General features: G+C 52.6%; 3 protein-coding genes across 10 annotated transcripts in view; all 3 read right to left on the reverse strand.

Annotated features, from left to right (window-relative positions):
* Positions 1 to 4,408: 4,408 nt before the first annotated feature.
* Positions 4,409 to 8,521, reverse strand: CRYBB2 (crystallin beta B2). 4 transcript variants are annotated; one of them, XM_040611991.1, is made up of 6 exons: positions 8,317 to 8,521; positions 7,383 to 7,458; positions 6,496 to 6,614; positions 5,384 to 5,558; positions 4,860 to 5,002; positions 4,409 to 4,719 (listed from the first exon to the last, which is right to left on the reverse strand). In XM_040611991.1, the coding sequence occupies exons 2-6, from the start codon at positions 7,437 to 7,439 to the stop codon at positions 4,551 to 4,553; spliced, it is 663 nt and encodes a 220-aa protein (XP_040467925.1). In that variant the 5' UTR covers positions 7,440 to 7,458; positions 8,317 to 8,521; the 3' UTR covers positions 4,409 to 4,550. The 4 variants fall into 4 exon arrangements, with proteins under 4 accessions (XP_040467925.1, XP_040467939.1, XP_040467934.1 ...); XM_040612005.1 differs by having other exon boundaries at positions 5,426 to 5,558; positions 8,317 to 8,478; XM_040612000.1 differs by lacking the exons at positions 7,383 to 7,458; positions 8,317 to 8,521 and adding an exon at positions 6,883 to 7,002 and having other exon boundaries at positions 5,426 to 5,558.
* A 2,538-nt stretch (positions 8,522 to 11,059) lies between these two features.
* Positions 11,060 to 19,257, reverse strand: CRYBB3 (crystallin beta B3). Its single transcript, XM_040612017.1, has 6 exons — positions 16,283 to 19,257; positions 13,981 to 14,060; positions 12,450 to 12,568; positions 12,180 to 12,312; positions 11,900 to 12,042; positions 11,060 to 11,341 (listed from the first exon to the last, which is right to left on the reverse strand). The coding sequence occupies exons 1-6, from the start codon at positions 16,290 to 16,292 to the stop codon at positions 11,176 to 11,178; spliced, it is 651 nt and encodes a 216-aa protein (XP_040467951.1). The 5' UTR covers positions 16,293 to 19,257; the 3' UTR covers positions 11,060 to 11,175.
* Positions 19,258 to 19,353: 96 nt separating this feature from the next.
* The window catches only part of KIAA1671 (KIAA1671 ortholog), an 87,109-nt gene continuing 78,641 nt past the window's right edge, over positions 19,354 to 27,821 (reverse strand). For all 5 annotated transcript variants that reach the window (XM_040611938.1, XM_040611960.1, XM_040611946.1 and 2 more), the window contains 6 exons: positions 26,906 to 27,161; positions 24,725 to 24,899; positions 23,219 to 23,346; positions 22,697 to 22,836; positions 22,451 to 22,533; positions 19,354 to 21,884 (listed from right to left, as the gene is read on the reverse strand). In XM_040611938.1, coding sequence (XP_040467872.1) covers positions 22,455 to 22,533; positions 22,697 to 22,836; positions 23,219 to 23,346; positions 24,725 to 24,899; positions 26,906 to 27,161 — 778 coding nt within the window. In that variant the 3' untranslated portion in view covers positions 19,354 to 21,884; positions 22,451 to 22,454. The remainder of the gene's footprint in view (positions 21,885 to 22,450; positions 22,534 to 22,696; positions 22,837 to 23,218; positions 23,347 to 24,724; positions 24,900 to 26,905; positions 27,162 to 27,821) is intronic.

Genomic DNA, 27,821 nt, shown 5'->3' on the forward strand with positions numbered 1-27,821 from the left:
ACCTCTAACAGTTGGCAAGGCACATTCAATACCCAAGGCATCCAGGCTGCAGATGAGATAGAAATCACCCCACTATAACTAAGAATAATCACTTCTCATTTCTCGTAAGTTCTTTTGCCAATGATTTCCCCTACCTTGGCGTGTCTCCAGGGCCTCAGCACCCTGCGCACGAGGGGCGCTTCACCCAGCTGCCGCCATGGGCTCTGCAGGAAGGCGAAGGACAGCCAGTGTGAGCACATGGGCACTTTTTCCACACTTCTCATTGCATTTACCTCCTCCTTGCCAGCCAGTCCATCCCACCTTGGACATGGTCCCCCATGAAGGCACATTCCAAGGACAGACAATAGCCTATGCTTAAGTTGAATAATAAAACAGGAAGGAAAAGGCACCTGAACCTCAGATACGATTTACCCAGGGGTTTGCACTATCTTTATTCTTGCATGAATTGCTCCATGGCAAATTGCTGCAGGGCTTTCCCTGCAAGCAGTACCTGTTCCTGCCTCCAGCCTGCGGGCACAGCCCGGGCTGCTGGCACGTGGTGGGGGGTTCGCCCACAGAGGGTCCCAGGGGATGCCCACCACCCCACAGCACCTGCCGCTCCTGCCAGCACTGCAGGCACCGGGGGAAACAGCCAGCCGAGGGGGGGTGAAACCCAGCCTGGCTGGTGGCGTTGGGGTTTGAGCCCCCCCCTGTATTTTCTGGGTGAAAAAAGAAATACTTTGCCAGTCTGGAGAACAGCTTTAGCTCTCCCGTCTATTGGCATGACAGCAAAACCACCCACCCGCCAGCAGAGCCGTGGGACCGCTGAAATATCACCAGCCACCACCGCTGACAGTGCCCGCCGTTCCCCCCGCCGGCAGCGAGGTCTGGTGGGCAGCGGCGAGGGAGAAGGTTTAAGGGATGTGGTTTGGTGCGGCCGGGGGCAGAGAGCCGCTGCGGTGGGCAGCCCTGCCGGCGGGGACGGGAGGCGAGCGGCAGGTAGCAGCGTGCCAGATGGCACCTCCACAGCTCGCGTGGGATGGAGGCGGTCTTGTGTTTTTGAATATGATTTTTCTTTTAAATTAAAAAAAAAAAAAGAAAGAAAGAAAAGAAAAAAAAATTCCCAGTACATGTCTTTCCGAGCCAGCAACAGCGTCTGCTCAGCTTGCCGAGGAGCAGCACCTTTGGGGTGACCACGTCTCCCGAAATGCTGGGGTCAATGGTGATGTTTGCAATGGGGGTGAGTTCCCCCGAAGCCAAGGGTGCTTCCTGCACAGGTTAATTGTCTTCACCCCCAAACCCAGCCCTCGCTCCTCAGCTGTTTGTTCGGCTTGCCAGGCTGTCTGCTGAGCTGAACAGCCTCAGGCTCTCAAATTTCTGGTCCCCCCTCAGGTCTTTCCATTTCTATAGTTTCTCCAAAGGGGAAAGGGGAGCTGGAAGGAAGAAACATCCCGGAGGAGGACACAGAGCTGGAGCAGGCAGCCCACGCTGCCTTCTCCAGTCCCACACGCCTGGGTGGTGGATCCAAACCTCTGGGAAAGCTGGAAGTGGCTGAAAAACGATCCCTGTGAGAGGAGCACCAGGAGGGCTCTGCAGCTGACAGCAGTGCCTGTAGCATTGCTCTCCCAAGAGCTGAACCCCGGCTTTCCCCCCTCCCATGGTGTGGCCAGCCTCTTGCCAGGGCAGGGGGTGGTAAGTGTCCCTGTCCTCCTCCCCCCCATCCCAGCAGCCCCACGGGTGGGTGCCACAGCCAGGGATGAGTGCAGGGCTTGTTCATGCCATCACCTCCTGGGCACTGCTGGCAGCCCTGGGCAAGCAGGGTGGCAGCCAGACCCCACCGTGTCCTGACCATGTGCTGGCACCTGACAGCTCCCGCCTTGGGGTTAGGCACAGGGTGACACAAGACCAGAGACCTGGCTCTGCCCTGGGGCCTGCAGCGATGGGCTGTCACTGTGCACCAGCCTCTTTGCCTCTCTCAGCCATGACCATGCCTCTGGCAAACCTGGGAGATCTGCCCACCCTGCCCGGGTTGCCTGCATTGCCGGGCAGGTGGCTTCGTGTTCGTTATCTCTGCTTAAAATTGCAACCAGATGGGAAGTGGCTCTCTCCAGAGCTATCCCTGCCCACAGCAGCAGGGAACAGCAGCGATGCTGGGAGGATGACAAGGGAAAACCGCCGCTCCCACCTGAGAGGGGAGCTGGGGACCTGCCAGCAGCATGTCCATGCTCAGTCCCAGCTGGCAGCATGGTGGCACAGCATGGTGGCACGAGGAGTGACAGAGCCACGCAGCAGCCTGTATGCAGGACGGGAGGTGACTTCCTTCAGCCAGGGCAGGTTTGGGGGCTGGGGTTACCGGTGAGCAACTGTGAGTCAGAATGGGAGCAGCTGCCACGTAACAGAAACCCTCGCACAGTCAGGAAAGCACATCTCCTGTCTGATCCCCTGCACAAACCACCGCTCTGGTGCATGGCCACTGCCCTGCAGCAAGCTGGGTGCAGCCCCCGCACCGGTGCAAAGTGCCGGGCTGGAGGCCAGGTCCTGCTCATGCCACAGCTGCTGCATTTCGTCCCATCTCCAACTCAGGCCACTAAAACTTGGGGCCAGCAACCAGGAGTGCCATCCTGGGGCGGTGATGCCACCAGGCAGGATCCCCCAGGTGGTTGGGGCATCACCGAGTCCCCTTGCCACAGGCACCTGGGGCAGCGCGGTGGTTCCCGATACCCTGGGGAGCACCCTGGGGTCAGAGTGTGGAAAAAACCAACTCAACAGAGCTAAAGCTTCACCAGGGTGCTCTGAGGGCACCCACCCAAGTGCACCCAGCCACCAGATGAGGAAATTCCTCCGACAAGTCCCAGATGAGCTGCCTCAGGGCTCAATCACATTTTCTTCTTCTGCTTTTCAGTGCGTTTACCCCCAAGACACCGCTGGCTGCTCACAGCCAGGCTCTGTGGTCCCCGAGGGGGTTGCCCTGGTCCCCAGCTGCGGGGTCTGGGGGTCTCTGCTCTCCGCCTAGTTGCTGATTTTAGCCGTTCGCACCCACAGAAGACACTATTTCCCACGAACGATTCACAGCCAAACGCCCAGACAAGGCAGAGCTCGCCCATCAGCAGCACAGCAGGGGGTGTCGCTCCTTCCATTAAAACCCCTTTTTTCATGAGAAATTTTCAGGGCTGGGATCGCTCTGAATTTCCCCCGTTGAGGGAAAGGCACAGGTTTTTGCAGGGAAGCGGCTCGGTCGAGGCGACACGGCAGCATGCTGCCAAAGCACGACTCACCGATGAGCTGACATTTTGCAGCAACATTTGGCAAATGATTAATTCAGATTATCGCCCCGTGAGAGCTGGGCCTTGCCAAACTGGTGATTTATGCCAGGCTCAGTCATCCTGAGCACAGCGGAAAAGGCTCAGAAACGCGGAGGATTCAGGGGGCAAAACACCCTCTGCCAGGGCGGCTGCGCGTGGGAGCTGGCCGAGCGGGGGTCCTGTGTCCTCGTCGGGGACCCCGTGTCCTTGTCTCCCTGCGGCTCCCCGTGGTGCCGGTGCTCACGACGCAGCGCTGCAGCCGAGCAGGTTCCCGCTCCCCGGGACCTGCGGTGCATGGGAGGGCAGCGCAGCGGGACCCAGCGCAGGGGGTGGCCGCGGTGGCCCATCAGATGCCCGTCACCGGGGCTGGGAAGCAGCGCCCCAGCACCGCAGCCGCCCTGCGCCCGCAAAGCTGCAGTGACACACAGCGGCTGCCGCGGCCGCATCCTGCTGGCGGCGGGGACCGGGCGGGCGCAGCAGCCACCACCGCCACCGCTGTCCCCAGCCCCCGGCCGGGCTGCGTGAGGCTGCGGTTCCTCTGCGGGGCTGGCGTCCCACAGCTTCCTTTGCTCGACTTACGATGCAAATAATTAAAGCATTCTTAAGCGCTATTAATACTAAATAAAAGCATTGTTGCTAATTAAGCTTTACAATGCCTAATAAAGCAGTTATTTGGCTTGAACGTGTCCTGATGGAGAGGATAAATCCGGGCAAATCCCCCAGCTGTCACTGCGTCTGCCCTGGCACCACGGTGTCCCAGGGACACCTTTGCTGCCCGCAGCGGGATGCACGGCTGAGGAGGAGCCGCTCGCCCTTGGCCATGTGCCCCAGCACAGGGCTGAGCCCCACAGCCACCGCAGCGGGGCTGGACTCCCCCAGGGCTGCTGGAGATGTGAGCAGCTCCCGTCCCTCCCGCTGAGCCCCCAGCTCACCTCCCTCCGGGCACTTTGGTGGGCTGTCAGCGCCGGGCAGTGGACAGGGCACTGCCGCTGGCCAGGAGCAGGTGGAATGCCACTGGGGTGCGGCGATGGGCCCCCCCTCCCCACCCAGGAGCATGGGTTCAGGTCAAGCGTCCCGCTGTTGGGTCCCTCTGTGTCCCCCAGGAATGAAGGGGCCAGAGCCGGGACTTTGAAACTCCAAGCTTTATTCAGTTGCTTCAGCAGCGGTGTGCATCACACGGAGGGAGGCAAGAGGCGAGGCCACCGGCGGTCAGCGGCGGCCGGGGGAAAGCTTGCTCTGCTCCCCGCGCCCCGGCACGGGCCGGGGGCTCTAGTTGGTGGGGTGGTAGGCGCCACGCTGGTGCCACTGCATGTCCCGGATGCGCCTGACCGACTGGATCTGGGGGTGCTGAGCGCCGAAATCTGAGCTGTCCTTGTAGTCCCCCTTTTCAAACAGGTACTGGTAGCCTCTGTAGCCAGGGTACTGGTATCCCACCCACCTGCCAAGGCAAGCACGGGGGTCATGCACCGTCACCTGGCCTGGCAGCCACGGCACAGCATGGCACAGCATGGCATGGCCAAGGCTACTCGGCCACATGATGCTCCATCATCACCCAGTTCCCACCACTCCGGTACTCACGTGCCACTCTGGACCCGCACGGATGAGACCTTCTCCTGGTAGCCATGCGCATGGAAGCTGGGTACATCGTCATCTATGATTTCAATCTTCTTGCCGGTGAAGCTGGGGTTTTCATAGAGTACAATCTTGTGCTCCTGGCTGTCCTGCAGAGGGGAGAGCAGAAACAGGGTGTCAGCGGCTGCCAGCACCCAGGGCTGGGCAAGGGGGGCAAAGCCCAGGGCTAGGGGGAAACCGAGGTGAGGGGCTGGCACAACATGCCACCACTCCCACCAGTGCCAGGGCTGCTCCACATCCCTCCATCCAGCTCAGAGAGCCGGCACCTGCACGGGCACTGCCAGACTTACCCGCAGATGTCCTCCGCTCTGGGGTCACCTGCCACTGCCCCTGTCCCCGCGCTCCCTCCGCCCCCCCACCGGCTCCCCGGGCCCCGAGGGCTGGGGCGAGGGTGCGCAGGAGGGGGTGCCCCTCTGCCCGCGGGGCTGGGGAGGGCGGGGGAAGGCTGGGGAAGACTTCTGGCTGCAGACCTTGGTCTGGCGGGTGGGTAGTGGCTGTCTGGGTGCTCTCACCACTTTGATGGGTCTCAGGGAAGTGATGCTGTCGCTTCTCCGGCTGTTGGTCCAGGAGTCCCAGCGGGGGTACTCCCCCTTCTCAAACACAAACTGCTCCCCTTTGCAGCTTGCTTGCTCATAGCCCACCCAGCTGGAAGAGAGCAGGGGATGAGCTTCAGATGGGGCAGTGGTGCAGGGGCCAGCACCCCAGCACAGACCCCAGCAAACACCCTCAGGATGTGCCCCCTGGCAGGGCGCAGACCCCTCTGCTCCCTGTTGGAAAATGGAAACGAGCACCGTGGTGCCAGTTGGGGGGCTGGCGGCAGCGCCAGGGTGGGAGCAGGCAGCCCTGCCTGTGGGGCAATGCCTGCGTCCAGCGTACGGGGCCCGGCACAGCCAGTCCCAGGTCCCTGCTGACAACACCACCATAGGACTTGTCAGCATGGCTGCTCTGGACACGGTGGCCACTCATTCTTGGTCCCTGGGGACCCGCAGAAGGACAGGATCACCCACATGTCCTGGCTGGGGCTGTGCTGCCAGGGTGCTCCACAGCTGCCCCATTGTTCCTGGGTGCTGCTGGCTGCAGGGTGCAGGCAGGGAACCTACCCTGGCGCTTCCCCAGGCACTTTTCAGGGGCTCCCCATTGCCCAGAGCCCCCCACCTAGGGACCACAGCCTCCCTCTGCGAGCACATGCAGGGGTCAGCAGGTGGGTGGGGAGAGGGGGTGCCACCGGCAGCACCACGCACCACCGAGGTGGTGCCATCCCCGCCTGTCCCTGTGCCTGAAGAGAAGGAAACCAAACTGCGGGTAACACCACAATCCACACCCATGCCCACACCCCGCCAGCCTCCCCCGCACCGAGCAGGGCTGGGGGACACCTGCTGCTGGGCACCCCCTGCTCACCCGCTGGCACCCCCACCACCAGGCACCCGCAGGGGCAAGGCAGGCAAGTAGCACAGCGACGCTGGCTACATGAAATCTGGGGTGCAGTGCGGGTGCCGGCAGCAGCAGCGACATCCCCTTCACATCCCAGCCCCTGCCTCCCTCCCACGCATTGCCATGCCCCCCCAGCCCCCCTGGCACATACGGTCCGGAATGCACGAGGATGGAGCCCACTTTCTCCACGCCGGCTTCCTTCAGGTTGGGGCAGGCACCACTGAGCTCATGGCAGCGGCCCTGGAAGTTCTCCTGCTCGAAGATGGCGATCTGGAAGAGAGCGGGAGCCTCAGAGCAGGGCATGCTGTCCCTGGCAATGTGACACGGGGGGCACACACTGTCCCTGGTCACTGGCTCAGCACAGCCCCGTGCCTGCTGCAGCCCAGACCTCGTGCTGCTCTCCAAAACCTGCACTTCAGCAGCTTTTAACGAGCCTTCTAGCATGGACCAATGTTTCCAGCTCTCTGAATATGCAGCTCTCACTACTGGATGTCTGTGATCTCTGCCAGCACTGGCCCAGCGCCCTAGTACCACTCACAGAGGGATGCCTGCGCTCACACCAGGCTTCAGGTGAGTGACCCCCAGCTCTGGCTTGAGCATGGTTGCCGCTGGTGGGATGCAGTAAGCAGGACATCCCGCACACACGGGGAGGGCACTAGGGCAGTCCCGGGGACTGAGCGCTGCCAGCTCAGCACAGATTTCATGGGTCACGGGGTGGCAGGAAGCAGATCTGCTGTGTCTGCAGAGGTGGTGGGAGATTAGGAGTTGATCCGTTCCCACCCGCTCCGCCTGCACCGGGGCCATCAGATGCCAGAAAAATCTGTGCGTGTCCTACCCCGCTCCCCGTGCCCTCATCCCTCTGCAAACAGCTTTGCTCCGCAGCCGGCCATGCTTGGTGCCAGTCAGGAGGTGCTGGCAAGGGGCTGCATCGTTGCAGCTCAGCTGCTCCCCAGAAGTGTCCCAGGGGGATGATTTGGGCACTCGGTGAGGCCGAGGGTGCCCTGGCCCCACTGCAGAGCTGAGAAGCCACACACTGACCTTAGAGCTGGCTTGCTGCTGCTTGGAGGCTGGCATTTGGTGCTCGGAAGCCATCATAAGCTGGGTTGTCCGCTGCCTTGGGAGGAAAACTCAGTGGGTTACAAGCTGCCGCTGAGGATGCACCCAGAACCGTGCTCACAGCCCCCTGTCCATACCCCACTGCTTGCCCAGCGCCCGGCCACCGGCTGCTCCGTGCTGCTGAGTTGCAGGGAAAGGGAGAAGGGGTGCCAGGGCTATGGCTCACGGCAGGGTGGGCACAGGCTGGGTTCACCAGAACCAGTCCATGCTCAAGGCTGCTGGGCACCACAAACCTCCCCAGGCTCGTGGAGGAGCCCAGGCAATGGTCCTAGGGCAGCATCACCTGTGATGGGACCTGTAAAGGGTCTCCAGCCCAGAGGAAGGGGACCCAGGAGCCCAGGGCATTTCCAGCAGAGCCCAGTCCCTGCAGTCAAGGCTTTTTGTGCTGTCCCTGCCCAGCAAGTGACAAAATGACAGCTGAGGACTCCCTGTCCCACACAGGTGCCTGAAAGAGGTGATGGGGAGAAGCACCAGGGCTCCCACCACCAGCCTGCCGTGTGCGTCCAGGGTCACTGGTGCAAGACCTCCCAGCTCTGCCCGGCACAGCCGCCCCTACGAAGGACCCTCATCCTCAAGTCCAGTGGGATGCCCTGTATCTGATCAGGCTACAAAGCAGGTGAAAACGGCTCGTTCCCAATAAAACAAAAACCAAGCCATGGCCGGGCAGCAGTGCTCCTGCTTTGGCCGCCCGGTTTGGGCTGCAGGGACAGGACCATCCCCATGGCTCACCCCACTGTGTGCCTGCACCCCACTGCCACCCCCGCACCTCTGCCCAGTACTGCGGGAGGGAGCTCCAGCACCCGGGGTTGGGAGGAGGCAACGACGAAAAAGAGGACAATAAATAGAAAAGTCTTACCAGTTATACCAGTACCCGCTTGAGCCAGTGAAGGGCTGGGGCCGAGAGGTGGAATTTATACCGAGCCACAGAAGAACGGTGCCAAAACTATTTACAAAATAGTTAAAGCATGATTCAAAGCGAGAATGCTGGATTAAAACCCAATGAAAACCAAGGTCAGCTGATCAGCCGCAGCCTTTGTCTCCCCAAACACCAAGTCGGGGAGTTATTTCATTAGCTTTCACATTCGAGTCGCCCGCTTTGTTGGGTTTGTTGGCAAGGAGATTTGGAGTTTGCATGCATCAGCCGAATGCATGCCAAGACCCAGACCGGCCCTTGCAAACAAAGCGCCCGCCAGCCCTGCTTCAGGAGTTTTGGAGCCAGAGACTTTATCCCTCCAACAAACCAGCAAGCCACCCCGCCGCTGGAACGGCCGAAAACTGCTGAACTTGGCTCTTTCCATGCGCGATAAAACGAGCCTTCAAATAACTGGTAAACGTCTGGCTTTGCCCGTCTGCATCCCCAGCGAGGGAGCGCTGCCGAGGGACCCTGCGAGGCTCCTGAGCCTGGGGGCACCGCGGGAGCCCCTTCCCACTGCCACCTCCCACAGCCAGCCAGGGGCTTTGGGGACGGCCAGGGGCAGGAGCTGGTCCTGGCAGCAGCAGGGCAGCACCCTCAGCCTGAGCGCGGGGGCACCTGCGTGCTGGGCTGCTCCCTTCGTATCCCCCACCCTTCTGGGGCCCCGAGAAGCTCCCACCCCGCGGGGCAGCAGCAGCAGCAGCACGGAGGCTCCTCCATCACGGCGGGACAGAGCCAAGGTCAGCAGCAGGGGCTCACAGCCTGGGACACGTCCCCATAGCCGGGCTGTGGGTTTAGGGCAGCAGCAAAACCCCTTCGCTGGCATCTTGCTGCCTGACCTGGGGAGACGTGTCAGGCCTGTGTGCTGACTTTTGCTGCAGCAAAGTGAGCTTCCCAGTGGGACGGGGGCATGACAACATGGCTATCAGACTCCCACAGCTCCCTCTCACCTCCCAGAGGAGTGGGTCACTCCCTTGTCACCCCAGCAAGTGTCACACAGTGCTAACGTGGCCCAGAGCAGCTCTCTTGCACACAACATCTAATGGGGGTCCTGCAACAGATGATGTGCTGCCGCTCCCCTAGCAGCACTTCTGGCTGCTAGCTCAGCCCCGGCGCCCAGGACAGCCACACACAGGGTCACCCCCATCAGGGTGCTGCCACCAGAGCCTGCCCTGGCCGTCATGTGCTGAGGGGTTGGTCCCTGCGGTCTGCAGCAGCCCCAGCCGCGGACGATGGGGCCTCATGGGGCTGCAGGGGCCATGGGCAACTGTGTGGCTCTGAAAGAAATCACACCACGCCACGCCGTGGACAGGTTTTGGCAGGTAGGTTTCTGGGGAAGCCCCTACAATGCTCCCAGCTCTGCCGCCATCCTTTTCTGTTCTCTGTGCCTCCAGCTACAGCACTACAGAGGCATCCAGCCGCTGCCCTCCCCATCTTCCTGGGCTAATTCATAGCGGTCCCCAGCCCAGGATCCCCACGGACCTGCCCCAGGTCCCAGCGCAGGGCATGTGCATCCCTGCGGCTGCTGTTGGGCATGTCCCAGCCCCTCATGCACCCCAGCAAGTGGCAGACACAGTGCTTGGCACAGCTTCTGCTGGGCTGAGATTCCTTCCCCTTGGCTCTGCCAGGCTGGTTTTAGTTCATCTCAGCCACAGGCAGCAGCGATGCTGCAGGCAGGCGCAGCCACCCACGGCCCCATGGACTGTCCTGGAAGCATCTAGTGCGGCTCAGGGCCATAAAATGTCCTTTAATAGCTGCAAAGCCAGGCCAAAGAAGAAAAGCTCTGGCATGGCTGTTTGTTGACCGGCACAAAGTGCTCAAGCAGCCTGGAGCCGTCTCCCGTCTCTGCCACCAGCCCCGAGCAGTCCCCCAGCGTGGCTGCTGTGACCCGCAGCAGGGCTCTGCACCTCTGCCTGGATGGCCAAAGATGCTCAATGCTGGGATGCCCAGCTCCCTGCCAGCATCCTCAGAGCACGTGGCTCGGGGCCAGGGCGGGGAGGGGGTGGGCGCGTCTCTAGCCCCTGCCTTTGCAACCAAAACAGCTGCCCCACACAGAGAGATCATCCCCAGGGAGCAAGAACCTGGGTGCGGGGGAAGAAGCTTCCTCAGGGCCGGGCTGGATGCCCTGTGGCGTGCTGGGTCTGGGCACAGCCCTGGCCTGGGGTGGGTGCCCCTTTGGGGTGCGTGAAGCCTGGCAGTGCCTGGGAACAGCCGTCCTCCACATCCCCACTGGTCCTGGGGCCACCCCAGCCCCATGGCTGCCAGTGTCACCCAGGATCCCCCTGCCACCACCATGGTCTTTGGGTTGGACACCCTCCCGCAGTGGAGTGGGCAGGGCTGAGGAAAGTGGGAAGGAGCCATGAGCAGAGCTCCTCCGGTGATGCTTTGAGAAGGGGCAGAGGTATGGGAAAAACCCCAGGCAAGTGTCCCGAGACCACCCCCCCGGGGCTGGGCTGCCCCCAGCATGGGGCTCACCACTACAGTGGCCACGCCAGCACCACGCCACAGTACCACCAGGGGTTATTTTTGGAAAGCCTTTATGTAACTGCAAATACTCGTTCTTTTCCTGCGTCTGCTGTGCACAGGAGATGCTGGGGGCACTGCCATGGCACCCATCCACATCTCCAATCACAGCACCCCCCACCAGCACGACCCCAGCCCAGGACCAGGCAGGCCCCCGGCAGCCTCCAGCTCAGAGCTTTATTGAGGTTTTTGCACAAAAAAACACTAAGGTCATGGCATCAGCCGGCGGCGTCACATCAGCCAACTCCCGGCACAGGCAGCACGGGGCTGGGGCGTCCCTCAGCTGTTCTCGAAGCAGCCCCGTTGGTGCCACTGCTGGTCCCGCACGCGACGCACAGACTGGATGAGGGGCTGGTTGGCATCCCACTCGTTCCAGTGCCGGTACTCGCCCTTCTCAAAGACGTGCTGGCGGCCCCGGTAGCCAGGGTACTCATAGCCCACCCACCTGCAGGGGACAGAGGCAGTGCTCAGCAGTGCCCCAGGGTCAGTTCCATTGCAGCTCCCCACCCCGTGGGCACATCCCCCACCGCTGAGCAGGGGCAATATTCCCGTACCACCCCAGAGGCCAAGGCAGAGGCACCGGCACGCAGCCACACGATGCTCTATGGCACTCTCCAGGGCCGCTGCTCCATCGCCACTGAGTGCCACTGCAGCAAGGCTGAGAGGCAGAGCACGAGTGGGAAATGCCACCCTGCCAGGAGCGGCTGGAGAACCCAGGGAGAAGGGGCCTCGGCTGCACTGCTCCAGCAGCAACGTACTGGAGGAGGTCAGGGCAAGGAGCTGTCACAGGGCCCTAGGGACACTGCCCTGGTCCTCATCACTCCCTGTGGGCCAGGGAAAGAGTAGCAGTGGGAAGGGAGCAAAGTATGTGATGGGCAGGAGCAGCATCATGGGGACATCTGCCCCATCCCCACTTCGGTGGCTGTGGCAGGCACTGCTGTCACCACCCTGAGGGGACCAGCCATGGTGCCATGGGATGTGCCCCTGCTGCCACCATCCTTACGTTCCGTTCAGGGCCCTGACACTGGCCACGCGGTCCTGGAAGCCGTGGGCCCAGAGGCTGGGGACGTCATCATCCACAATCTCCATCTTCCGCCCAGTATAGCCGGCGTTCTCAAAGAGGTGGATCTTGTGGTCGGGGCTGTCCTGGGGGAGGGCACGGATCAGGGGCTGTCCTGTACACCCCAAGCCCCCTGAGACCCTCCCAGCCTGGTGGTCCCCACCACTGTGGCCCTGCTGCTTGTCCATGAGGGCACAGACACCCCAACACAGCCACTACTCACGATCTGGAGGGGACGGATGGACATCAGGCTGTCGCTGTTGTGGCTGTTGGACCAGGAGTCCCAGCGTGGGTAGTCCCCCTTCTCCAGCACAAACTGCTCCCCGGCAAAGGCTTGCCGCTCAAAGCCCAGCCACCTGCGGGACCAGAGGGTTGGGGATGGCACTGCCACCTGTGCACAGGGCAGAGTGCCCCAGCACAAAGCAGCACTGCAGGGGGATGCTCTCCCTGCCCCCACACCGGGGTTTGTCCATCCCCCACTCCACAGACTTACGGGCCAGATTCCACCTGGATGGAGCCGACCTTTTCCAGCTCTTTCTCGGTGATGTTGGGGAGCTCCTCTGTCAGCTCACATTTCTTCCCCTGGAAATTCTCCAGCTCATAGATCGTGATCTAAAGTGGGGAGAGATGCCATCAGCTGCTGCTGCAGCCACACTGCCAGGTGAACACCCTGCACGAGTGCGGAACCTCCCCGCTCCTTGGCTGATGCAAGCAGCAGCAGAGTGAAGCGCTCTGGCCATGTCTCCTCCATCCCTGCTGCCCCACACCGACGTCCCTCCCCTCCCCATGGCAGAGCCAGATCCCACCACGTGTGTCTGCCGTGACAGACGGCTCCTGGGCTTTGCTCCACAGCTGTGTATGGGCCAGAGATGTTTGCTCAGTAAAACACAGGCTGGTCTTTTGTCTGTGACAGGCTAAAAAACAAGTTGACTGGCTCAAATACAGCATCAAAAATGCTGAGTTTGTGCTAAGGCCACCGGGGCCGTGGGCTGCAGTCTTCTGCCCCCCCCTCAGTCACAGCCCATCATTTCCTTCTCGCTGTTCCCTCCAAATCCATTTCTTCCCCTGGCCTGGCCTGGAACAGCTCATTTTTTGGTGTTTTCCTCTAAACCCTGCCAGGTGCAGAAACCACACCACCTCCCCCAGACCTCCTGCTCTCAGCAGAGCTTCAGGGCTGAGCTGCAGGACGAGTCAGTGCCAGCAGCCCGAGCATGGCGGGGAGCAGGGTCCAGGGCGCCTGGCACAGTTCGGGGACCAGGAGGGACAGCACGGCAGCCAGGCTATGCACATGTGTGGCCAGGCACACCCAGCCCCTGCCCTCAAGTGGTTCTAGCTGAAACCCCTGAGCCCAGGACAAGGGCAGAGCCTCCTGCAGACACCACATGACGGCAGGTATCAAGGGACGGAGGAGACACCTGTGGTCCTTCGGACCTTCTTTCTACCCCAAAGCAATAAGAAGCCCAAGCTCCTGGCACCTCATTAGCCCATTTTCAGGATCTGCTCCCACCTCCAGCCTTCCCCATCCAGGAGCGGCTTTGCTCAGCTTCCCAGCTGCAGGAAGGACTGCAGCCACTGCAACACCTATGGCTGGTTTACCTCTAACCAACCTACGAGCGTAAAAATTAGAACCTTAAAAAAATATGCCCAAGGACTTTCACTGCTCAGACCTACAGCCAGTCCCCGCCGTGACAGGATACTTGATCTCCTGGATTAAAACGCTGCACAGCTGCACGCCAGACCAGCAGGCAAATGTACTGGCAGCCAGAAACGCAGCGAGCAATTGCCAGGCAGCAGCAAATCCCCCGACCAAAGCCTCCCTCCCCGGCCCGCAGCCCCACACAGCTCGGCTTGGTGGGCGAGGAGATTTATCGGAGCAGCAACGGCTGGCTGCACAAGGAGAGCTGGAGGTCGCTAGCTTCCCCAGTGTGACCTGCAACACTTCGGCACTGGTACCAGCACGCTGCAGCACAGAGTGACCTACAGCATCACCCAAAGTCCGTCTGTAACCAGTTCCCCCAGTATACCTTGTAATTGCCACCTCGCTCACCAGCACCCTCCCCAGTCGCCATCTGCTCAGGGGGACTTTGCTGCTCAGTCATCGTGCCTGCAAAACCCAAATTGTAGGAGGTTAATACAGCATCGCTTTTAAGTGAGGTATCAGTCTTTAAATTATGAAGTAGTCAATAAAATACAAAAGATGAAGCTGGCATGGGAACAGGTAGCAAAAGTTAACACAGTTCCCCTGAGTGCAGCAGCCATAAATCCCCAGGGATGTCCAGGCAGGCAGGAAGCGCCGTTATCCATCCTCCTCTCCCTCCTGCGCACAGGCCCTGCGTCCTCACCCGGGCATCACCGCGGGGCCAAAGAGCCCCTGACTGAATCAAGCCATCTTCCAAGTGACACGGGATCCCCCTCTGACCCTGGGCAGCTCGCCCAGTTGCTCATTTAACTCATGTCTAAAAGCCTGTCCTTTGTTTCGAGCAGGAATTTGCCGGGTTTCAGCTCCCAGCTGCTGACATCTTTCCCTGCTAACGTAACTCTGACGGCTCTACAGTGCTCCCGCAGCCCAGCATCCCGGGGAGCAGCAGACCCTGGCAGCTGGAGCTGCCGCTGCCACGTTGGCTGGTAGGACAGCAGCAAGAGCCCCCTCCTTGCTCTCCAGGAACATCTCACAAAGTTCCTACTCAAATAGGAAACCCCGGCCGAACACTCCTCCCCCGCCTGCTCTCGCCACGCTAACGCGAGGGGTTGTCGAGAGGTTAATAGGAGATGAACAAAAGAAACCAAGTTTGACCGGCGTCCTTAATCAAAACCCTGCAGCATCACTTCTTGCCAAGCATTAGCAAAACATTCGCTATAGTGAGACCTCGACTCAGACATGCTAATTCTTTTTTAAAGCCCCTTCCAGTCCAAGCAGTGCCGCCGCTACCTCTCCCGGCGTGGTTCCGCTCTGCCGGCCAGCGCGGGCAGCCCTGCTATTTATGGGTTGCTTCTGAACAGAACAGCACATTATTTGGACGCTGATACAGCAGCTGCGTCTACTGAATTCCATCCATGAGATTTCATCTCAATAGCATGGGCTCGCAGCGTGCTATGGAAATGTTATTCAGATTTCTCCCGGCTGTCCCTTAAAAATGTGCCACTCGATTTACAGAAGATTAACATCGAAATTCACATCAGCACGTTCACGCCGCTTCTTGCCAGGTTCTCTGGAAAACTCTCCCATCAGCAGTTAAAGGGAGGGTTTAGCCTAGAAACCAAGCACAGTGCAAAACAAAAAACTGTGCAAAATATTTACAGTTTGTTTGGGCTTGAATGCAAGATGGGACGTGGGGTCAGCGTCAGCTCCCTGGAGCTCTGCTGGAAGGACGGCGGGGAGGCTGGGGCAGCAAGGGCACAAATGGCACTCAAGATTTGGGTTCTTGCTTCAGCTTTGATCCTTACCGGGAAGGTTATCTCCATCAAACCCCTTTTCCTTCACTGCACCCCAGCCCTTCTCCCTATGCTGCACATTCCCTGGGATGCCCTGGGGTGCATAACAAGGTCTTTCGGGAGCCAAGTGCCTTGCACAGGGATTCATCCGTCTTCACAGGCAAAGTGTGATCTAACACGGGAAAAGCACAGTCCTTCCACAGCAGATGCCAAGCCGAGAGCTTTTTACTGGGCTCACAGTGGACCGGATTCCCCCTTTTGCAGGGAATGCTAAGCTATGTTCAACCACACGCATCTCCCTTTACTACCTCTTGCAGGATTTTCTACCTGCTCTGGGAACATCTCATCTTGAAACTAAGAACTACGCGTGAAACATCCACCAAAATTGCCAAAAAGCCACTTGGCCAGGCTGGACAAACTTGGAGTTGGCCTAAAATGGCAGGTGGCCAGAAAAGCGTCCCATCCACGGCAGCGCCCAGCTGGAGCCCTCTGCTGCAATTTGCTGTACCCTACCACGCATGGGAGCAGTTTATGGTGAGGCTCTTCATCCCCATCCCACCACTGACGTACAGCCAGGCTGGCTGCTCTCCTGGGGAGGCTGGGCCCCAGCACCCAGCAGGGCGAGCCCCGGTGTGATGTACCAAGCGCAGTACGGCAGAGACGATGCACCCAGCGCCTGCTGCAGCGCTGCGCTCCACCATCACCGCTCTTTTCACCGCTGCCCATTGCTGCAGTTTCTGATGAAGGACAAGACAAAGGGCCTCCCAAGGGTCTGCCTTCCCCATCGGAGCACGCCCGTGGGATGCTGCACGGCTCCAGCACACAGGAGCGGGGGTGGGGTGGGTAAGGGTTTCAGCAACGTAAAGCTAAACTGAAGCGCAACTGCCAGCTCACCTGTCATCATTATTCAAGTGACACTGGTACCTACGAAGACCCCAGCACAGACAGCAGTTGGATAGAGTCCATTTTTATTGCAGTTCCTTTTCATCTTTTCTCTGAATATGAAACTGCTCAGCTGTAGAATATAAAAACACTTCTGTATAGAAGGAGGACTCAAAGGAGAACACAAAATGAGTTAAGTTGGTAAAAGACACAGACACAACAGCATTAGAAATAGAGAATTTTTCTTACCAGTCCATTTCTTGCCAGTGTCCTCATTACACTTAGGTCTGTAGTGGCTGCAGTGCCCACGAATCTTCCTCTCCCAAACTCACAGAGCTTGCACATCGATAAGGCAATTAAAAAAATACGGCAGAAGGGGCACTAGCTCTCATTGATTTCTCTTCCTAACAGAACTCAATTTCCTTTTGCTGTCAGCCTCCTAAAGCCCTTTGAGAAACGCTTACAATATAGTGTTAGAAAATAATATTTTTTTCTTAATATGTGATAAAACTGAACTTGAATCGTAAGTGTACAGTACAATACACAACAGCCAGAATATCTTTATTACTTAGGAAACTATGTAATACAAAGTATTTTGTATAGCACAATATATTTATTGTGACCCATATTTACAAATTCTATAAGGCTATGTGGTACGATAAAAAGTTTAAACCTATACAATAGCTCCTTCAAAAACAGGCATGATACCATCATGTTTAATACAGAAAGACTCCGTAAGCCATTAGACTTTGTCTCTCCTCCTTCTCCAATCCCACCAGAGGAATCACAAGTTACTTCAGATGATATTTTGGCAAGAATACTCTGAGCTAAGAGAATGGTGGCAGGAGGGGGCAAAGGGGACATGAGCAGCTGGGTGTGCTCAGGAACAGTGCTCACCATGACCAGCTTTTTCCAGCCCCACCTCAGAAAGGATGCCCACCATGGACCCTCTCTGCTCGTACCAGTGCAGAACTAGGTTGGACCGGAGGCTCCTGGACTCTGCCAGTGCCAGCTGAGAGGTCTCAGAACACTGTATCCCCAAATCCAGGTCAAAGCTCCACAGAGGCTGGTTTCTGCTCCAGAAGCCCTGTCCTCCCAAAAAAGCCCACCTTTATTCCCTTAATTCACATGAAGATCTAGGAAAAATGACAATGGACAGCTGTCATGAGCGCAGAGCTCAAGTCAATCAGAAAACAAACATCTGTTTTTCCTTCACAACATTTCTACTCGAGGACAGTGAGCCACCCCCCCGCAGCACTCAGCCCAGAGGCAGCGTCCGGGGTGACATCCCTGGGACCCAGGGTGGCCGAGGCTGCTTCGCTGCGCCTGCACCGCGGGCTGGCACAGGTGTCCTCCAGGCAGGCGCAGGCAGCCATCGCTGGTGACTTCTTCAGGCGAGCAGTTATGGTGACACCACCGTGCTCTCACTGGAACAGTTGATTTCATTCACCGGGGCTGGCGGGCCAACGCGCAGGTTCTGCCCCGCGGCACAGCCCCTGCCGAAGGGCTGCAGCCCCCCAGCTCCCCGCTGAGCCAGCCACGCCGGGACAGACGGCGGCCTCACTCTCCAAAGCTAGGTGTCCGCAGTAAGCAACCAGCAAACACTGTGCGGAGAACACTCTGCCACCTCCCAAAATACCACATTCAACAGACTTTACAATTTTCCCAAGACCAGATCCAGCCTAGTCCATGCTGGCAATCCTGCTCTGCTCCGGTGCCGCACCCTGCCTGCCTGCAGGGTACCATGGGCAGTGGGAGCTCAGACACGGTTCCTCTGGCTCCACAGGGTCAGGTCAAACCTTTGCAAAGACCCTCTCGCTTCCTACGTGCGGCAACGCTAAGGGCAGTAACACTGTGGTATCAGCACCAGATTTTTTTCATAGCAATAGGCACAGAGACAAAGTGCCTTTTACTGGGGCACAGGCTTTTAACGCACTGTATTTAAACTATTTATATTATATTTATCTTAGAACTGCCCTGATCCCCACCAAGCTATTTTGGTATACCAGCCCTCCATTTAAAATCTTCACAACAAGCCACATCCCTCACTTTCACACCTAGGAGGGGAGGCATATTTCAGTGGATTTGCACAAGTATGAAAGGCTATAAACTAAAAGATGTTGCTGCTCCAGATGAAATGGCCAGTTAACAGTTCGCATTTAAAATCCGATACACAATGCACTTAAGTTTGCTGATAACTGTCTGCAAACAAAAAGGTGAAACAAACTTTTGTCCAAGCAAAGAGGTGGTGGTGGTGGGTGTAATTCCTATAGGAATTAACCTTTATAACCTTTATAAAAAGGTTTCAGACTTCAAAGGCTGAAGAACAGAAACGTTGCCTCTTTCTCTGCAGGAAGTAAACCCAAAACAGCAGGACTCCCAACAGCTGAAGGCCTCCAATTAAAGCTACACAGACCTTAAAAAGGTGAATTCGCAAACAGAAAAATATAAAGGAAGAAATCCGCAAGTGGAGATGCCAACAACCACTGTGTAAAACCTCAACTGACCAACTAAAACGGAGGGAGGATTTCTGGTAATGACAAGAGAAGTGCAATCAGGAAAGAAGCATTTATAAATTACACAAAACATGTAATTTCACTCTCAAAAAACATTATGTTGAGGCAGCTTTTTGAGCAAGCAAAAAAAGCTGAGCAGCTGTAACGGAATGGATGAGGGCACTGCACTTCCCAGGGTGGGCCAGGATCTCCGTTATGCTCCCCATTGCTCAGACACTGTTAGGACAAGAGCTGGAACCTGCTCTAAGGCAGGTTCCAGTAATTAATGAAAAAGCGTACCTGAAGAAAGTGCTGAAGCTAAGAGCTCACTCCCATCTTGTATTAAAAGCACAAAAACCCAGAAAGTATGTGGCAACAAAAGTGAAAGCATAAAGAATTCAAACAAGCATTATTTGGAGTTAAAATAGAATTATATAAAGTGTATTACAGTATGTTCTATCATTTAAGTAATAACATATTTATATATCTTTTATTACATAATGATAACCTGAAGAGAAGTAGATATTTAATCCATGTACAATATAAAGAAATGATAGAGCAGAAAAAACACTTTCCCATTCAACAACATTCTAAAGATGCTTTTTAATCAGACATTTAAGCATTAAACATTTCTCAGTAGTAGGTTAAACTACTAAAATACAGTAAGTTTCAGTGCATTGTCCAAGCAGATGTGGAAATGCATACACATTCAAAGGGCTTTGTGGAAACCTAGTATTAATTCCCTCAGTTGCCTCAAACACAGAGCAAACACTGCAGTTACAGAATTTCTGGCCTTCATTTATTAGACCAAGAACAAGTAAATCCTCCAACTATTGGTAATGCAATACTGTCAGCCTGCTGAATTAAAAAAAATCAAGCCTGTGTAAATATTCTCATAAGCAGGGGGAATTTACCCGATTTCTACATACTGTTTAAAGTAAGCCCCACTTCATCTGAGTAAGAAAAGGAATCATCATTCTTCTCTCACACCTGCAAACACTGCTGCTCAGGGCTGACCGAAGCACGCGTGCCGCACATGGTATACAACTGATGGTACCCTCGAGTGCTGCCATAAGAAAAATAAAAAATATCCCGAAAGACACATATGCAAAGCTTATCTTTAAGAGTTGCCTTTTCCACCATCACCTAAAGAAGAGGGAAGAAAATATGTGCAACATTTAAAATTAGCCAAGAGTCGCTCTTTAATCAGCTGCATTCAAATGGAAGTCCATCTCCCATTGCCCAGGGTTAAAAGCCACACAGAGTGAAACACTTGGCAGAAATCTGGGGTGATCATTTCTTAATCATTAGAAGGGACGGCTCTGATGTGAAATAGGGCAAAGCAGCAAGTAAAGATTTGTTTTACATCACAGAATTTACATTTCACCTCCATGAAGTACAGGGAGCTGCTCCCAGAACTAAATCTGGGAGAGAGATATGCGCATATGGGACTTGTCTCCTGACATAATGCTGTTATTTCCTATGAGCAGACTGGGACTAAAAATCACCTCATCTGTGAGTCCTCCATGAGAAGTATTGGCACATGGTTTTGGCAGCTACAAGCTTGATAGACATCAGACCAGGCATGCCACTCTGGCTAGCAGATGCACCATTGTGGTAACCCCCCACGTACATCAAGCTTTTCCAAACACCAATCATTAGGAAAAAAAAAAAAAAAAAGGAAAATGAGTTCAAGTGCTGGTGCTTTATCATTAACATCTACAAAAGCCCATCAGCAGGACACTGGGAAGTGCAACACAAGGAGCAGCATCTGCTCCCACTCAGCCCCACCACTGTCACACGGTCCCCGTGGCTTTAGGGCCAGCTCCGGTCTCCCTTTGTTTTTCCCACGTTGCTGCTTTCTTAGTCGAGTCGTGAGGAATACTGACACAACAGAATAACCTCCCTCGTCGGGCTACATTTTAAAAGGTTTACTAAAAAGAGCACTTATTTGGGGAAAGAATAAAGTAGGTCTTAAGTGGACATCTTGGTTGATATTTCAGAATCTGTATTCAAAGATATTAACATATTAGAGTTATTAGTGGTATTTGTAACACCCGTGTTGTGCATGAGATACCTATACCGCTATAACATCAGACTTACCAAAAGAAAAAAAGTAAATCATCTAAGAAACTGAAGATCACATTTAGGTTATCTCACAAAATCAGCATAAAAATAAAAACATAAACCTGGTATTTACAGATTAACAAATAAAAATGTGAAGTGGGACTATCCAAATTGCTATTAAAGTGACATTCAACAATTAACTGGAACCCTGATATGAGTGTAACATCCTCCCTCTTCGCTTCCTTTTTTGTTATAAAAACAGTATTTACATATTTTATTATTTTTTTTTCTTTTAAAGAGAACTCGTTGACATTATTGCTTGATCCTCTTCAGGAAAGACATTCCAATGAAGCAATTATTCCACATGCTGACAAAACACAGAATATACCATTTCAAGAGTGACAAAAGTTAACATTTTGTTCATCTAAAAATTATATTCATCTGCTAGGTCAGCAGATCACATGTAAATATAAGCCAATCAAAAATACTTTTTACAAAAAATAATCAAGTTTCCTTTTTCAATATGGCAGTAAACATAATTTGTTCTTTCACTCTCACCTTCCACAAACTTAATTCTAAATAGGAGCTTACTATTTTTTCACAAAAAAAGATAAATTTGATTAAAATTGTTATTTTCATAAGCAAACACAAAGCCCAGCCTTACACCTCACATGTCTACCAAAAGTCACGCTTTTGAGCTGCTGAACACCTACGTAGAAATGTAGCCTTTGTTCAACAGCAAGGGGACTTTTCTGGTGCACAGCACTCCCAGATAAAATATTACTATCTTTCAAGACTTTCTGAAGTGCTATCTGTGAACCACCAGTTCTTCTTTCAGGCAGGTCTAAAGTGACTATCCTCCCATATCTGAAAAGATACAGCTTTGTATTTGACTATGAATATTAAGCAGCTTTCTCCACAAAACAGGAAGGCACCATGCACATAGCAGTTGAGGCAGGAAGCAAACAGCAGCAACATGACGTGAATTTTAGGTTCAGATGAGTTAAGGCTTCTGATAAACTTCTTTATCTTCTTCTAGTTAGAATCGCTATCTGGAAAGAAAAAAACAGAAACAACTGAAGTAACGGTATGACATGGTCAGGAGAGCAGTCACACCCTGCTGTGTCTGCTTTGTCTCACACACAAACCGTGTCTGTTACAGAAAGCCCCTACAAACGCATACTGCTGTCCTAGTGTCATCTTGGTCTTGTCCTATTTAATGCCCTAAACACTCAAGAGTTACCCAGAACACGGCTGAAACAACACACACCAAGGTTTTCAAAATGTGTGCAAGCCTCAGTTATTCAGTGACTTGACCATTCTTGCTTGATGGAAGCACTATGAAATTGCAGCACAACCAGTCCAAGTGTTGTTAAAAAAGGGAATTATCTGCAGAGAATCAGGGAAACTGTATCACCTGTGAATGAAAACTTCACTTCTACAAAAACCTGCTCTGAATTAACACAATTACTTTACATTCCTGGGTGCACACTTCATGCCACGTATGCTTCAGTGTTTATGCTTTCAGAGTGACCATACTGACACATTAAGGAAACATTTTTCATGTGTGTTTTTATCACTTTCACTCAGCAAAGCCCCTCTTCCTGTAGGGATATACCTTTTCAAACCTGATTCTCATAATGGCTCTGTCTCTTCTTTGATTTCAGCTCCTTCAGCCACTGAGGAGACTTTTCTTCTGACCTAAGATATAGAAAAAAAAAAAAAAATGTTATTTACTTATGAAAACTCACTACAGAAAAAGAAATATACAATTTCCCCTACAGCCTTGGGAAGCATACTTGCATTATTTTTTTCTTTCACCAAAATGAGTATTAGCATCTTTCTGACACTGGAAGTCTCTCACCTGTCCTGCTTCTCCACACTGGAGGGCAGCAGTCTGCTACCAGGAGTTCCAAGCTGCAGTTGCGGTTTAGCGGATTTGAACAACTGAGCAGAATTCACTTCACCAGGACTCTCAGACTCTTGTCTTTTTCGCAGTTGGGCCTAAATAGAAGAATAAAGAAAAGGGCTCCTTTTTTAAGCCAGCTTTCAAACTTTTTTTTTGGAATGCAAACCACATCACTCAGATTTATAAAAACAAAAAAATCCATTCCTGAAATCAGTGCAGGGATTCTTTTTTTTTGAAAGCATGCTTGCTATTGCAAAGCTGATTTTTTTCCCAAAATCACTTAGTATTTCCAGCCAACAGTTAAAAGTGAGTAACATAACTGTGAGGGTTTTCTACACATATGCCCCCTGCCCTCGCACCGGCCCCACAACGACAACATCGTCATCTTCAGCAAAACTCCCTAGCTCTGTTCCTAGATATCATCTGCAGCTACTGAAACGGTTTAACTCTTATCTGACACGCCCTGCCTGTGTTCACCTTGAGAACAGAGTGGTCTAGTCCTGGAAATACGGGAAGTCTCTGTGCTTGTACAGACGATGATCTCACAGTATGCTGTATCTTTTCTTCCTCATCAGTATCTTCCTGTTGTGTAGTTTTCTTCTCTTCTAATTGTTTAAAAAAAAAAAAAAAAAAAAAAAAGCGGGGTTGGGGGTGGGGGGGTGTTGGAATTAGCAGGCTTTTCATCTGCACCTTGTTCTAGATCTCTTCTTCCATTCAGAAACACATTAAGAGTAATATTAACACACCACAGGACAGTTCAATGCTTCAACAGAGATCAAAGCAAACATACTAAGTACACAGCACTAGAAAGATTTCTTGCTGACAGAGATGAGGGAGCAGAAGGTACTCCTAATTTCATGAATGTTGATGCTTCTAAATATTTCCGTTGATCACAGGACATGAGATTAATTTAGAACTGGCAGAGAAACATCTGAAGTCATCAGGTCTACCTCCCGCTCAAAGCAGGGCTTTGATTCCAAGAGGCTGAGGAGCCGAAGTCTGCACACCCAAGGGAAGGCGCTAACTACATGTCAGCTTCCAGAACAGCACTTCTTATCAAGGAAAGCCTTCAAAATTTTTTAGGTCTGTTAAACCCACACCAAAGTAACCATCACACAGACAACAGTCTTTCCATTGATTAGGAGGCTATACAAGAGATCAGTTTGATCACATTTTCTTTCCTGTATTCACAGGCTTTAAGGGAAAGCTGAAACTGTGGGTCACAAAACTGACTTTTTAAATAGGTCCCCTCAGCTACAAAAATATCACCAGCCTCTCTAAAGAACAGGCTGCAACACCAATAATTCCTCCACTCAGGGAATATCTAAAGGATATCTGCAGCATCTATCACCATAGCACTGTAATGCTGCAAAATCACGGATCTATAACGAGCGCGTGCAATAAGCCATTCATTCACTTCCACAAGCAAGGATTTTCAATGTCTGATGCATTTCCTTATTGCATCCTAAGTAATAGGACAGGCCAGGAGGGGGGACATTTTTCATAGAATGAATTAAGGAGTAGATTTATCCTTAACTAGGCCTCTTTAGTCCTATAGTGCTTATAGATGCTAGAAAGAAAGAATATTTATGAGTGCTTGTAGAATATGAACAATTACAGTTGCTCTTATCAGGCAACCACAGGTCTAGATATAAAGAATGTGCATCCTACCGCAGCAGTTTCTAAACTCAGTATTTTCTCAGTGAGCAAAATTCTCTTAAGTCAGCAGCCAGAAACTAAGGGAAACTGAATCAAAGCTCTCCTTCACCCTGGTCTTCTGCAGGTCTGGCTACTGTGGCTTCCCTCACTCCAAAGGCTCCAAAAAATGGAAGGGAAGACCTGACTTAAAGGATCACCCAGAGGTGAGAAAAGGAAGCTGCTGTTAAACCTTGATGCAACTTCAGGTATGTTACACTGTTTAGAAATTCCTGCCCTTACAACCAAGTCAATTACTGCTAATTGTTTCAGAGAGTTGAGGGATACCTGTGGAATCTTTAAACATCCAGGTATTATCTGGTTCTTCTGTCAGAGAAAATCTGTTTTCAAACTCCAGCCCTCTGCTTCTTCTAAGAGAGTGGGAAATAGGAGCCCGGCGGCGTCTCTTTTTGCTGAGCTGTACACGAGTTTTCAGTGCACTGGAGTCCAGAATAGTGGTTTGCTATAAAAAGAAACAAAGTCTTTACTTTCAACCAGCCTGAAAAGAAGCCATCTCCTCTATAATGATTTCCCAACCTACTTTAACACATTAACCCATTCAGTTTAATTAAGCTATATGTATTTGCCTGATTATTATTCTTGTAGTTACTTAAAGCTATATTAAAGAGAATTTATGATGAGGATATGCTACATTGTGGCTAACTAGGTGGAGTGCTGGTTCTTTGATCTCTCTTGGCTGTGGATGTCTGAACTGCATGAATTGTTTTCACTAAATTAATAAAAAATAACTGCAATAAATTGGATTTTGGTTCCTGATGTATTTTAACAATAGAAGAAGAAGAGGCCTTACTAGCCAGTAACAGCTGAGGGCCAGTAAGATGACTAGGATCTAAAAAGAGCAACTACACAAAATTCTCTTGTAGTAGAGTGCTGTAATTTCATTGTTCTGAAGGGTTGCATCTACAGTAATTTCAAGCCACTCATCAGCAACAAGGAGACTGCAAGTTAAGTGTCATACCACTCAAACACACACATGCACCTCTGTGCTTGACGGTAAGGTAGTAACATTTAGAGAGCAAAAGAAAGAGCCGTAATTTATTTATTTAAAGCAACTTGTTAGAGACTTGCCTGTAATCAGTACTGAGCCTCCTGTTTCTCTTCAGAAGACGTGGTTTTGTCTCTTTTCAAGAGATTTCAGGTCAGAAAAACTACCGATTAAAGCAGCGTATTGCCGCCTGTACTTGTAGCTATTCATGTTTTAAAGAGACACCCCTAGCCATCCAGGGAACAGTACAACGTAGGACCATCTCCACTACCTGCAGAACCACTGACAGACAGAGACTAACCACCATCCGTGCTGTTATGAGTGACTAACACTTCCTTTACAGAGCAAAAAGTGCACTTGGGATATTCTGCCAAAGCGTTAGGAACTGCTACCATGGCCAAGGCACATGTGGTTAGAGATCTCAAAGCAATGGATCACGGAACATGGCCTCTGCTTCAGAGCTGGGGTGGGCTGGAAGATGAGAGCAGCACCTACTTTGGCAAAACACTGGTTTCTGCAGCTCCCCACGGATGGCAACACCAGCAGAGAACAGAGCTGGCTGGAGGCACTTTCGCACAGCCTACGCAGGAAGCAGCTGTGATTTTAACAGTCAATTCTGCTGCACCAGATCAAACTGCCTCCAGCACAAACCTGCTTGCATCCTTCCTACATTTTACAGAGCAGTCTACTCTGTTCAGAAGGTGTGATGGCACTTTGACAAGCAAGGCAGTGCAACCAAGACCTTCCTAGCAGCTGCACAACGCCTTCAAGTTGGGAATCTTGCACTTACCAATATATCTGCCATTAGATACTGTATAATAAAAAAAGGTGCACCAACTCTTACTAAAGAAAATCCAGTACTTCCTGGGAGCTGTACTGAAAAACTACAGTTGCATCCGTGCTTTCAAAGAACACTAAGCCTCATTAACTGTGTATGGCCAAAAATTACTTTTCTTACAGCCGCAAGATTAAGTATGAAAAATTCCTTTAAAATGTAGTTGTAAGCTACTACAGAAAGAGACCAATCGTGAATAAGAGAAACAACAGAAAATGTCTTTATAGCCTTAAAGCTGCTTGGCTGATAGCACAGCAGTCACTAGGTATTTGTGTCATTTAATTATGTTCCCAATGTTCATAAAGCCGTTTAACTCCTTGCATTCTGCTCCTCAGCGAGCTATAAGAAAACCAGCAGTTTTATCAAGCGACTGGCAGACACTATCCAAGGCCAATAGCTTTTTGCAGTCTCTCAGAACCTAAGTGTTACAGGAACTAGAAAAACTTTGTAGCTTTGATCTTAAAATTTTCAGGCAGGAAGTCAGTTGGGAAAATTCAATGCGATAAATAAAAGGCAGAGGAAGATTGAGTGCAAAGTTTCCAGAAGATACTGCTTCACAGTGATTAACACAGGTAACAACACAGTTAACACAGAAGGAGAACTTACGTTTCCCATTATGGTAACTTACATCAATGAAAGAGAAATCAGTGGTCTTTTCATCAGGGTAGGCGTCTCCTGGAGGAGGTAAATCAGTCCCGTCAGTAGAGTCTATGTCAGTGCTGGAACGGTCAAAACTTATGCTCCTTTGGTCTTTTGAGATGTCATGGTGATCTACCAGGGAGGCAGGTTCCGTTTGAGAGGACAGTGAAGATGGGTGGCTATTTGGGGGTTGCTTTCTCGTTGAAATAACATCATTTTCCAAGGAAGGAGATTCGGGCACAAAGCTGTAAATTAAGAAAATGAAATTTATGAGACTTCAGGGTAAGGAAATACATGCAAGGATAGTTGGGATCACGCAGACGATAAATAAAGGTAGAACTGAAGCTATGGCTACAAGTAACAAAGGCATCTTTGGAGGAAGCAGGTACCAACAGCAAGGGTGCAGATCACTTTCATTAGCACAGCTTTTTACCCATATGGATTTACAGTGTATCAAATAATGCAAGTATGCAGATAAATTGTAATAATTTGATTGCAATATGCTTTTATTGCTCGGGGTTTCTTTTCCCAAGCACAAAGGCCCCTTCAAACGCATGCATGTGAATGAGATGAGGGAAAGAGCAAACTGCTTAAAAGCCCTAAGCAATTTGCCCATTTGACATACGCATCAGCAGACCTTACACTTTGGCACTGTATACACTTGAAAACACTGTGAAGGGTAATACCCTGTTTGCAGGCCTCTGACAAAAGAGTAACCGTTAAAAGATTCTTCTCTGTGCTCATCCAAAACTATCTTAAATACGTATAAATATGAAACAATAAATACTCTTTTACTGTAAGTGAATTCCTGCAGAACACTACAAGCTACTTGCAGGTCTTTCAAGAACAATCCTTATAAACACCTCTGTTGTTCACGTTCCCACCTTTTCCCTAGGAAGGCACAC

This window comes from Falco naumanni, chromosome 1 (assembly GCF_017639655.2).
Source record: "Falco naumanni isolate bFalNau1 chromosome 1, bFalNau1.pat, whole genome shotgun sequence".
NCBI lineage: Eukaryota > Metazoa > Chordata > Aves > Falconiformes > Falconidae > Falco > Falco naumanni.

Excerpts from the sequence above, each read along its gene's own strand:
- CRYBB2 (XM_040611982.1), bottom strand. The coding sequence starts at position 6,978 with ATGTCCTGCTTACTGCATCCCACCAGCGGCAACCATGCTCAAGCCAGA. Across the intron at positions 5,003-5,383 it reads TACCCACCCGCCAGACCAAG|GACAGCCAGGAGCACAAGAT; the intron begins GTCTGCAGCCAG and ends TCCCCTCTGCAG. Across the intron at positions 4,720-4,859 it reads GTGCGGGTCCAGAGTGGCAC|GTGGGTGGGATACCAGTACC; the intron begins GTGAGTACCGGA and ends TTGCCTTGGCAG.
- CRYBB3 (XM_040612017.1), bottom strand. Across the intron at positions 12,569-13,980 it reads AGCGAGGTGGCAATTACAAG|ATCACGATCTATGAGCTGGA; the intron begins GTATACTGGGGG and ends TCCCCACTTTAG. Across the intron at positions 12,043-12,179 it reads CCATCCGTCCCCTCCAGATC|GACAGCCCCGACCACAAGAT; the intron begins GTGAGTAGTGGC and ends GCCCTCCCCCAG.